Consider the following 12,053-nt stretch of genomic DNA (forward strand, 5'->3'; position numbering starts at 1 on the left):
CTTTGATATTGCAGAGAATATAAGGGGCATGATATCATTTGTGTTGCTGTTTTAACTCTTATGTTATGATAGCGTATCAAGCTTAAATGGCAGAATAGTTAAGGAAGGTCTTCTACTTTTGTTTGTGTAGGCATTTATGTACAGACCTATTTATAGTGAGTCTGTAAAACATGGCTCTTGTTTAACGTGCGCTTGACATTTATGTATGCACCTGCTTATTAACAGTGCGTCTTGCACAAAATGGCCCTCTTGTTGAACACTTGTAGATTCATGAAAAGAAAAAGACAACAATACTGTTTCAGAAAATGTGTTTAAATGAGATGTTTTATCTCGATGTGCTACCCTCCATATGAGTGAGTGAGTGAGTGAGTTTCAATATACACTGTATGAAGATAAATGCACATCATGTAGACCTGTACTGAACTTTGACCTCCCAATCAAAATTATCACCTTTGACTTGAACATATAAGAGAGTTGGGATATTTAAGCATTTATGAGTGCTCTGTTGTGGGGATCTCTTTGTTTGACATCACTAGGAACAGTCAGGAGATGCTCTTATTGTTTCTTATATGACAAAGAGTGAAGACATATAACAGATCTGTTACATTATACCCAAGTACAAATAGAAGGTTCTGTTAGCAACTGTCAATTTGAGTTGATGTATTGATTAGTTTTCTGTGTTGAATAAGGTTGAGGAGTTGATCATTTGCATTATGATTTTGTTATTGATTGTAGTATGTTAAGTATATTTTGTGTAAGTGTTGTGATTGACATGTTGTTGTGACATAAGCTGGGTTCCCCTAGACATTTATGTTTGGGGGTCAGTTTGACTCTCCAAATTGTTTTAGTGGGGAGTCAACATCTGAATTTTGGGGTGGGGGCAAGCAATTTACAAAGAAAATTTATTTTTAACTAATAATGGCCTTTTCTTTATGCATATTTTCCCTTTACACTGTGTCATATATGCAGGTTTTCTGCATCAAGTCAAACCCTACCAAAACCCAGACTATGTTGCCATTGTATTCATGCTGGACTTGGAGCCAATTCCTGGTTCTGGGAAGATTGTGGTACTCAATACCAATTCATCTTGCCATGGTATTTACCCTGATCTTAGGACAGCTTTCTTGTTGTGGAAAGTTAAGAGGTACTCAGCTCACATAGCTTTGTCAGATTATATATTTACAAATCGGAATCTATTGGTTGTTAGAATTTCCGAAAAACTCAAAGAGGGCATTTCTTATATTTCTTCTGCATCGTTGGTCCACATCTCAGAGCTGTCTGAGTGCTGTGTCATTGACTGAGTTCCATAGGTACTATGATAAATGATTTAGTAAGATAAAGAATGTCCAGAAAAAAATGTGATCAACATCAAAGATTGCATATATACCAAGTGCACAGATAAAACTTAGTTGATCCCAAAGTGGAGTTCAAAATAAGCAGCAAGATAGGTGGTGACCATTAAGCTATAAACACTCACCTAGCACCGTATTAGACTAATGCTTAGTCCCTTATATATCATTTTCATAGTAAGAAATAAGCTCGTGAAAAGCAGCCCCAGTGACGTACTTCATCTGTAGTTTTAGCATTGCCGAGAGTGCATAGTATTGGTGAAAATAATGTGGTTCAGGGACTGAGACAGACTAAATACATTTTTAAATGGACATAATCCCCTTTTAAATGATTCATTCACTAAGTTGAACCCATTCTAGTATCACCTGTGGTAACACTGGGAAGAAACTTTTTGTGTGGAATTATTGCTGTGCACATGACTGTCGCATGACTTCACACAGAAGGGTGCATTCTTGTTAAAATGTTTCATGGTCTGTTTGTCTGTGGTCTTACAGCTGCGATGATTATTATACGACACTCTACCTACGCTCTCCATAGTGGTAGCGCTAAGATCCATTTGTGCACTCTCTCTAGATTGAAAACATAAGCTAAAACATGTAGCATTGTTAACGATGGCATCAAATTAGGATTTACTGAGATATATTTGTGGCCAAATTATGCAGCATGTTCGTTTTGTTTGATGACAGTGTTTCTTTTTTCTTAGTTCATAATCCGAATAATGTTCATAATAACAGCTCCAGTCTAACCTCAAAGGTTCAGTTGACCAATGTTGTCCACTAAGAAGGTTGATATCACATTTATACCACTATCTTCACAATCATTGTTTTCTTGATTCTGTGAACTTTGTTACATTGTTAAACATGTCCTACATTATTTATGGATCAGACGAGTCTATGGGAACACATTGTCAGATTTCTGAATAGGCATGTATTCTTTGTGAAAGGTTGTGTCTTATGTGTAGAATATACACACTTGACATGAAGTACTGTAAATCTGGAGGACATTGCTAACAGGAAAGTATTGTAAAATCTGCAGGTGACACACCGACAGAATAGTTCCCAGCGTAGCTGTTTGCAGACCAAAAACAAACAAAGGAACTATATTTCTATATTTACAGCTACACAATGGCAAGCCAAGAAATTCAATTTCCTTGATTTCCTGCTGCCTTTAAAATAAGTGATTGCACAATGTCCAATTCATACTGACCAAAACACATGTCATGCTGCTTAGCAGGCAGGCAGAACCATGTCCGAACTGTGATAAACATGTCTTGTCAACCTTCCTGAACTGGACAAAAAAAAAAATCTTTGACTATGACATGTACATCTACTTTACTTCTTGTTTCCTTGAAAATTCATCATGAATGACACAATTTCCAATCATGAAATTGTACTGACGTGCCACACCTTGTCACGCTGCTTATTTACATAAAACAGGCAGGAATATGTCTGTACTGTCTGCAAGTATGCCACACCAACCTTCCTGAACTGACACATGCACAGCTTTCAAAATGAATGCTGGCCCAGAGGTCCAGAACCTGTTGTTTCCCTGTCAGTCCGGCAGTTTCAAATATGTGTGTGTGTGGGGGGGGGGGGGGGGGGGGGGGGGGGGGGGGGGGGGGTTTAGAGATTTTAGAGCCTGCAGGCAACAGCAGGCCTTCATGATTGTATTGTAAACACTGCACATGCACATCTACTATAAGATGACACATATTTACACTGCCTACTGACAAACACATGCATAGGTCATTGATAGTTATATCGTAGCAAAATGTTCCAGATTTGCAGTATTTTTGTCACTCTGACCCTCGTATCTTACACATAATTGTATGTTTTACATTGAGTATTATTTGTACACTGACCACACATGTTTAAAGACCTTGGTTCCAAGTTCTGGAACCAGATATAATACACAGTTTTGTGATTGTAAAGACGCTGATGCTTGCGTTGTTGAACACACACGTTGAGGCATCCTTCTTTGTATGGACCACACTTGTTTCACGACCTTGTTTTCACACATCATTATATGTGACTTAATGTAATGGCCACAGTGTTGGAAGTGTTGTCAAATAGTGGCTGAAATAGTGCTGATAACGTTGTAAGACATGTCATTTATGTACTGTCCTTCCATGGTTACTTACATTTCTTTCATCTTTTTTGTTTCGTGTGTTCTCTTCCACTGATGTCAGTTATGTGTCTGCATATGCCTTGTATGAAAAGCCCCATTTCATGTGCGGATCATATTCCTACACACGATATCAACCTTCAAGAAGTTTTGGCAGATTTGGGGCTGAGGGGTAACCTAGTGGTCGAAGCATCCCCTTTTGCTCAGTCCCAGATTAGGGTGCCAGGTGCTTGAAGTTGGTGCTTGTTGTTTGGACACTTTGGGAGCAGTATGAGAAGCTTCCAGATTTGGGGCTGAGGGGTAGTGGCAGATTTGGGGCTGAGGGATAGCCAAGTGGTTGAAGCAGGTGCTTTTTGCTCAGTCCCAGATTAGGGGCTGTTGGGTAGCCAAGTTCTTGAAGCTGGTGCTTGTTGTTTGGACACCTTGGGAGCAGTATGAGAAGCTTCCAAATTTGGGACTGAGGGGTAGCCAAATGGTTGAAGCAGGTGCTTGTTGTTCAGTCCCTCTTTGAACAGTGTGAGTGAGTTTAGTTTTATGCCGCACAAAGCAATATTCCAGCTATATGGCGGCGGTCTGTAAATATTCGAGTCTGAACCAGACAATCCAGTGATCAACAACATGAGCATCGACCTGCGCAATTGGGAACCGATGACATGTGTCAACCAAGTCAGCGAGCCTGACCACCCGATCCGGTTAATCGCCTCTTACAGCAAGCATGGGTTGCTGAAGGCCTATTCTACCCCGGGACCTTCACGGGTCTTGAACAGTGTGAGGAGCTCTCAGATTTGGGGCTGTGGGTACCCAAATGGTTGAAGCAGGTGGTGGTTGTTTAGTCCCCTTTTGAGCAGTATGAGAAGCTTCCAGTTTTGGGGATGTAGGGTAGCAAAGTTGTTAAAGCAGGTGCTTGTTCAACCCCTTTGGGGCTAATGTGTGAAGCCCAAAAGTCCTCAATGTACTATACATCTAGGACATCATAAATGTAAATTCCTGCTTGGGCTGTAATCAAAGTATGATACCTTTTGATATTGCAACTGGTGGTTGTCGTTGTGTCAAAAGTAAATTGAGTTACACGTGAACACACCTGAAAGAAGCAACATTATCGTGCATTGTGTATTTGCAGTTTCATTGATTCAGAGGATGGGGTTTACCCCAAAACTATTAATACAGCAGGCAGGAAAGAGGAAATATGTTGAACAGGAATTCATTGCTATTGTGTAATATAGGATGTTTTCTTATGCAGGATGATAACTATGTCCTGATTGGTGGTTGATGAGTCAGGTGGTTGATACTGTATTACATTGACATATCAATCAGTGCTCGTGATTTCAGTCACAGGATTGTCTTGTACAGGCTTAATGTTTTAAAGACACTGCCATAAAAGGTGACTATGCTTGTCGTAAGAGGCGACTAACGGGATCGGGTGGTCAGACTAGCTGACTTGGTTGACACATGTCATCGGTTCCCAATTGCGCAGATCGATGCTCATGTTGTTGATCACTGGATTGTCTGGTCCAGACTCGATTATTTACAGACCGTCGCCATATAGCTGGAATATTGCTAAGTGCGACGTAAAACTAAACTCACTCACACTCATTTAAAGACACACACCCAACCCCCCTCTTCTCTCTCAAAATCAGTCAGTGAAATAAATATGTTCTTTAGCAAAATGGGACTGTAGATGAAGTAAATGATGATTGGGTTGTTACATGTCCTGGCTGACCTTGTGTCTCTTGGAGGATTGGTTCTCATGCTATCAACCACGTGTATCAACCACCTGCCTAGCATCATTGCACAGAGTGCATCATTAAACATACACCATCTCTTTTCAGTGTTTTTATGTTCTAGGGTTCCTGACATCAATGGAAGACTATCAAACTGTTTTCCACCATACACTGGAACCTTATATGTCCTTACTTAGGGGGACTTTTTAAGTGTTGTACAAGTCTTATAATGTCTGTTACTTAGTGATAAGAGGTATCTGATAGGGACACATACTCAAGTGAATTAATCTATCGTTGTAGTTGCAAAGAGGAAATGACTGACACTGTTACTCCTATTCACATGATAGGCAGTGGGGTAGCTTAGTACTTAAAGTGTTCGCTCACCATGCCAAAGCCAGAGTTTCAAATCCCTTCGTGGGTACAATGCATGACACCCATTTCCGGTTTTCCCTGATGTCATGTTCATGGAATATTGCTAAAATCAGCAAAAATACATACTCACAATCAGTGGTAGAATAAAACCATGGAAATACAGGAAATTTCTCTTATCGCAACATATTGTTCCATTCCTTCCTTGTTCAGACAGGATTAATTACAGTTCTTTGACATGAAGCTAAATTATTCAGTTACTGTATCAATTATGCATGTACAGTTTCTCATGTCACAGCCTTATAGTTCATTATGAAGTAATAATGGACATTTTGAATGTGCTTCAATACAATAAAGCACCGAGACATTATTATCCTGCTTTACCCAGGATTAATAGTCATGACTTACCCCACAGCTGTTGTCCAACCCAGACCTCAGTCAGTTACATATATCCCTGACATATGGAAATTGTACAAGCATGTGTGCCATTCTGATTTTTCAAAATATGTCAATACTTGTGCTTCCTGAGTGAGAATAATATCTGAATTATTTTGTCACCTTTCCACAAAGTATGTTAAAATTTGATAACAAAGAAGGCAGGTCTCAGAAGGACAGAAAAACATAATTATCATAGTCCATGGGTACCAAATAGGATACCAACATGGGTACCTTTTCTTTTCTGTTTTTTTTTTTTGTTGTTGTTTTTGTTTGTTTGGTTTTTTTTTTTTGAGTTTTGATATTTAAACTCAAATGATGTCCTATATGTAAACTGCATGAAGTAAACACTCATATAATTTTCCTGTGGCCTGTCGCAGGGCAATCGTAGTGCTACAATGATCATAACTATGACTTCGTAATGAATGCGATCACTCTGTGTAATGGGCCATGGGAAATCATTGTTTATGTCATACAGTTTCCATTTAGGACACATCATACAATGTTCATTTACGATGTTTATTTATTCAGTAATTGCTAACCTGGGTGATCATAATTCCTATACTTTAACATAAACTTGCGACAGTCGTGATTCTACAAATAGTACAATTACTTTGTGAAATAGGTCAATGAGTCATAATTCAGCTTGAATATTGATAACTGGCACCCTCTGCCAGTGTAATATACTTCCCCAGTGTCAGCTGTCTGGATTGGTGAGGTTCCAGTGTATAGGGATTGTTTTCATTGTAAATAACGTAGAAACATGCCTTTGTGTCCAAACGTTGTGTTGTACTCACGTCAAAGTTGTGACCTTATTCTCTGTCCACTGTTTTATACATCAATTTTCAACAAATGATTTTATTTAATAAACCAATGGTAAATCTTTGTCCCTTTGTATCTTTTTTTTTGTGTCTTACTCAACAGACCATTAAGATCCAAGAATTGGTCTTCAGAAACCCATGGCAACTAACTGTATTCAGACTTGCTTACTTCATTGATGCATTTGACGTATCCCAAGCTTGATGCTCATTACATCAATCGCTAAATTGCATTACTATCATATTGCTGGATATTCCTTAATATGATGTGCTGTTCTGTTTTGTCACTAGACCTGTGGAGGGGTAGCTGAGTGGTTAATGCATTAGCTTCCCAAGCTCATCACCTGGGTTCAAATCCCCACATGGGTATACCATGTGAATCCCATTTCCGGTGTTCCCTGCCGTGATATCTGTGGAATATTGATGAAAATGGCGTAAAACCCACCCACCCACCCACCTACTCACTCACCCACCTACTCACTCACCTACTCACTCACCCACCCACCCACTCACTCACACAATGATGTCAACTATTGCACAAGGGTGTTATTTACTAGCACGACTCTTAATGTCTGTTATCATTCACATGGCAGTGAAAGGAAGTCTACAAGGAAGTCCTGGTAAAAATAACTGGATTAAATCAAGTTCTATTAGCTATGTGTTGCTATCGAGCATGTACACACAAGTCCTGACAGTCGGAGACAGTGGTCACATGGGTTTCTCGGTCAGCAGTGTTTTGTCTGAAGGTAATGTATTATGAGTTTATTTAAAACAGTTTCAGTGTGGTCTAAGGGTTTGAGTGGAGCAGTACCTGACCAGGAGAGGGAAAGCTTGCATGAAGGACAGAGTCCATTGCGACAATACTTTAAATGGTTCACAGTTTCATAACTTCAGGAAAGAAACTCTCTTATGAAGATGTGCGTTATTTATGGGTTATTGTTGATATTAGACCCCGTGTTTGAAAACAGGATTGGTAGGTACATTTTATACCTGATTCACAAATATATGTTCTTTGCATATTACACACAACCTGTTCCCCAGACCTGTAAACATGCTTGAGTGTACACAACCTGTTCCTGAGACCTGTAAACATGCGTGAGTGCACACAACCTGTTCCTGAGACCTGTAAACATGCTTGAGTGCACACAACCTGTTCCTGAGACCTGTAAACATGCTTGAGTGCACACAATCTGTTCCCCAGACCTGTAAACATGCTTGAGTGCACACAACCTGTTCCCCAGACCTGTAAACATGCTTGAGTGCACACAATCTGTTCCCCAGACCAGTAAACATGCTTGAGTGCACACAACCTGTTCCCCAGACCTGTAAACATGCTTGAGGGCACACAACCTGTTCCCCAGACCTGTAAACATGCTTGAGGGCACACAACCTGTTCTTGAGACCTGCAAACATGCTTGAGTGCACGCAACCTGTTCCCCAGACCTGTAAACATGCTTGAGTCCATGCAACCTGTTCACAAACATCTGTAAAGGCTTGAGTGCACCCAACCTGTTCCTTATCCCATAAACATGGTAGAGTGCACCTAACATGTTCCCTATCCTGTAAACATGCTAGAGTGCACCTAACATGTTCCCTATCCTGTAAACATGCTAGAGTGCACCCAACCTGATCCCCAAACCTCGTATAAACATGCTTGAATGCACACAATCTGTTGCCTAGACCTGTAAACATGCTTGAATGCACCCAACCTGTTCCCGAGACCTGTAAACATGCTAGACTGCACCCAACCTCTTCTCCAAATCTCTATAGGTGCTCCGGTCCATCCAATCTGTTCTCCGAACCTGTAAACATGGTAGAGTGCACCCAACCTGTTCCCTATCCTGTAAACATGCTAGAGTGCACCCATCCTGTTCTCCAAATCTCTACAGGTGCTCAAGTCCAGCCAATCTGTTCTCCAAACCTATAAACATGGTAGAGTGCACCCAACCTGTTCTCCAAACCTCTATACGCGCCCGAATTCATCCAGCCTGTTCTCCAAACCTGTAAACATGTATAAGTGCATCAAACCCGTTCCCCATATCTATAAACATGCCTGAATTTATCCAACCTTTTACCTAAACCTGTAAACATGCTTTACTGCACCCTACTGTGTGTGTGTGAGTGCATGTGTGTGTATGTGTGTTTTACTAGTAGTTTCTTGTGTATTTGTTGGGATGGTATACATGACTGCCAGAGTTGTTATTTTTCATTAATGTTGGGTAAAATCATCAGTGAATATTTCCAGATGGTCACAAACACTCACTCAGTTTCAATATTTCACTATAATATTTTAACTGAACAAAATTTGTCGTAATTGTGAAAACATTATGAACAAAATGTATTTTAAAAACATGCCTTTTTCTAGTTTTATTTCAGATGAGACTGAAATTTGGTCCTGAAATTGTTTTCCAGTGATTCACATGCAATGAAACACATTTAAGAATCCAACATGCGTCAAAGTTCGTTTGAAGAATGGGGCTGCAAGTTGACACCCCCCATGTTGCCGGTAGACTGTCTCCTACCCAATGGCATCATGGTCCCGATGTTTTGCTGCAGGGATGCCACTCTGGAGAAAATCAAACTTGATCTGTGGATAGAGTCCAAGAACTATCCCCTTCATCAACTCCTCCAGAGTCGAGAGTCATACATCTTTGTCGGGGTTACCCAAGATTCTGAGCGAGAGGAGTTCTATGATGAAACTCGGAGACTGTGTGACCTGCGATTGTTTCAAGCCACTCTCAAACTCATGGAACGGGTTGGAAATGGAGAAGAGAAAATGCTGAATTATGAAATAGGTATGTAAGGTGATTATGATGGAGATCAGGGACTCATTGCACAAAATTATCGTAGTGCTTATCGTAACTTCCATACTTTATCATTGACTATTGACTGTCATAGCCCTGCGGTCACTTCGAGGAACTTTCAGTAAAAAAAGCCCTGACCACACAAATCCTCATAAATATTTTTGAAACTTTATTCACGTGTTGACATGTAGTAACATAATTATTTTCTACATTCTCCTTCCACTTTTTCTCTTTTTCCTCTTATTTGCCTTTTTTTTTTTTTTTTTTTTTATCAGTTGAAGCATCCTTTTTTGAGTATGAAATTTCTGCCTTTTGAAATTCATAAATATTAAATTAATATTAGTTACTAACTGGTACACTCTCTACTTGTCTGCCTTGGGCAGTAGTAAAAGTGTTTGGTATTAATGCTGAAGACACGGGTTCAGGTCCCCACATGGGTCCAGTGAGTGAAGACCATCTGGTGTCCCACCATAATACTGTTGGAATATTTTTAAGTGGCATAAAATTAAACTCACTCACTTACTTGTCTGACTATCACCTGTCTATTGTCCATCAAGTTGGTCGAGATGAGATTGGCACAGGCAACCATTTGAACCTACAAAGAATTCTGAATGTTGTGATATTTATTCTCGTACCTGTCATTTTGAAAGGTTACCGTCTGCGAGGAACATATAGAAACCTCTTTTGTTTCTGTAGAGATGTCATAGCTTAAATAATGATGACAGTTCATATCGACAAATTCTTTTATTTTGTGAAAGGCAATGTGTCAACATAGATTCAAAGTCATTGTTAAGCAAGTCATGTTATAGTTTACCGTATCATTATTACGTCAACATTCATATCTGTCATTATTCCAGTATAGTGAAGGTGAGCTACAGAGCCAGTCTTATTATATAACTCCAGGCATGGTCATTGGTAAACCTGTGAATGAATTCAATGAGATGAATGATCTGGAGGTGATGACATTTCGACGACACATTCTGGGAGTGTGCAAGATAACATGCGACCAGAGGGAGAAGAATGGTGATCTTAGTCGAGCACTATATGCATATCCACCAGACATGGAAGCAAGTGCAGTCCTGCCTCCGCATCTGACTGAAAAACTGAAAAAAGATGGTAATTGTCTAAACTCATCCACACAAATCACAGATGGGATCTCAAACCAACAAAAGTACTGGGATCTGAGCTTTACTGAGAAAGTGTAATCCCCAAAAAACATTTCTTTCATTTGCCCACTTTTTTAAAGGGCATTATGTGTTTCAGATATGATATTTCATTAAGGTCACACACTTTCAAGAATATTTTGGCCTATACTATACATATTAGGGCATGTGCACTCAGTTGAGCTTCCTACTGATGCTATACAATAAAAAAGATTTGCTTTAAATCAAATAAATTAAATCAAAGATTTAGATTTGCTTTTTCAATAACTGAAAGTTCAAGGCCAACAGCTTCCAAAATTGGGAGCACTTGCCTATATATGGAATGTAAAAAATGACTCTACATTGAATTTTGTCACATGTGGTGTTGTCAGTATTTGCATATGGAATATTTGTAAACAGCATTCCAAGGGCCATAACTCTATGGGGTTGGATTCAAACAATGAGAGCTGATTCAATGCAACATTACTTTAATTCATTTGAACTTGTCAAATTCAATGCTGTAATCTAAGTATGTAATTCTCTTTGGTATTTATTATATAATAGCTTCCCAGAGGGCTGATGGTTATCGGTGTTGGAAGAAATGCATTTTTTTAGAAACGTGGTGTGACATTGTGCCTTTCAGTTCACCTTGTTTTTTAGTACAATCCTTTTGCTCTTGGGTTCAAACAAAGTTAATATAACATAGCATTTTATTTCTTAGATGAAAGACATCTAACTCCAACATCACTTGTTTGTGTTTTTTAATTTTCAGACAATACTTTGATAATCTGTATTTGGATTGTGAGCACGGCAGGGAATCGGACCAAATACTGCTTGAAAGTGGCCCATGATGCAACACCAACAGATGTGATCTCTCAGGCAATTCAGCATCGAAGTCATCGCATGAACTTGTCCAAGGAACAATCAGAGAGATGTGTTTTGCAATTCAGACACATGTATGTTCTCAGGGTGTGTGGGTGTGAACAGTTCCTTCTGAAGGAATGCTCCATAAGTCAATATAAGGTTAGTAACTTGCTAACTGCATCAAAGTCACTAGCTTGCATATCCAGAGAATGTTCACATAGCGATATATTGCAATGCGGAAGATTATATTGCCTGATCAGTGTTATTTCTTGTTTACGGATCCGCTGGTCGTATCTTTTCAAGAATAAGAAAATTGGTAATTATCTTTCCCCACTCAAAAACTATAATCCTCAAGTCTTTATTGTTCAAAAATGTACACTTATGAAAAAAAACAAAGATATATTTTTGCCCTGTATAAACTTTATA

At 39.3% G+C, this 12,053-nt stretch overlaps 1 protein-coding gene across 1 annotated transcript in view; it reads left to right on the forward strand.

The window, feature by feature from the left end:
• Window positions 1–7,501: 7,501 nt before the first annotated feature.
• The window catches only part of LOC137267610 (phosphatidylinositol 4,5-bisphosphate 3-kinase catalytic subunit alpha isoform-like), a 30,404-nt gene continuing 25,852 nt past the window's right edge, over window positions 7,502–12,053 (forward strand). The window contains exons 1-4 of the mRNA XM_067802098.1: window positions 7,502–7,563; window positions 9,183–9,612; window positions 10,525–10,737; window positions 11,536–11,786. Of these exons, the coding sequence (XP_067658199.1) occupies window positions 9,267–9,612; window positions 10,525–10,737; window positions 11,536–11,786 (810 nt within the window). The 5' untranslated portion in view covers window positions 7,502–7,563; window positions 9,183–9,266. The remainder of the gene's footprint in view (window positions 7,564–9,182; window positions 9,613–10,524; window positions 10,738–11,535; window positions 11,787–12,053) is intronic.

This window comes from Haliotis asinina, chromosome 16 (genome assembly GCF_037392515.1).
Source record: "Haliotis asinina isolate JCU_RB_2024 chromosome 16, JCU_Hal_asi_v2, whole genome shotgun sequence".
Lineage (NCBI taxonomy): Eukaryota > Metazoa > Mollusca > Gastropoda > Lepetellida > Haliotidae > Haliotis > Haliotis asinina.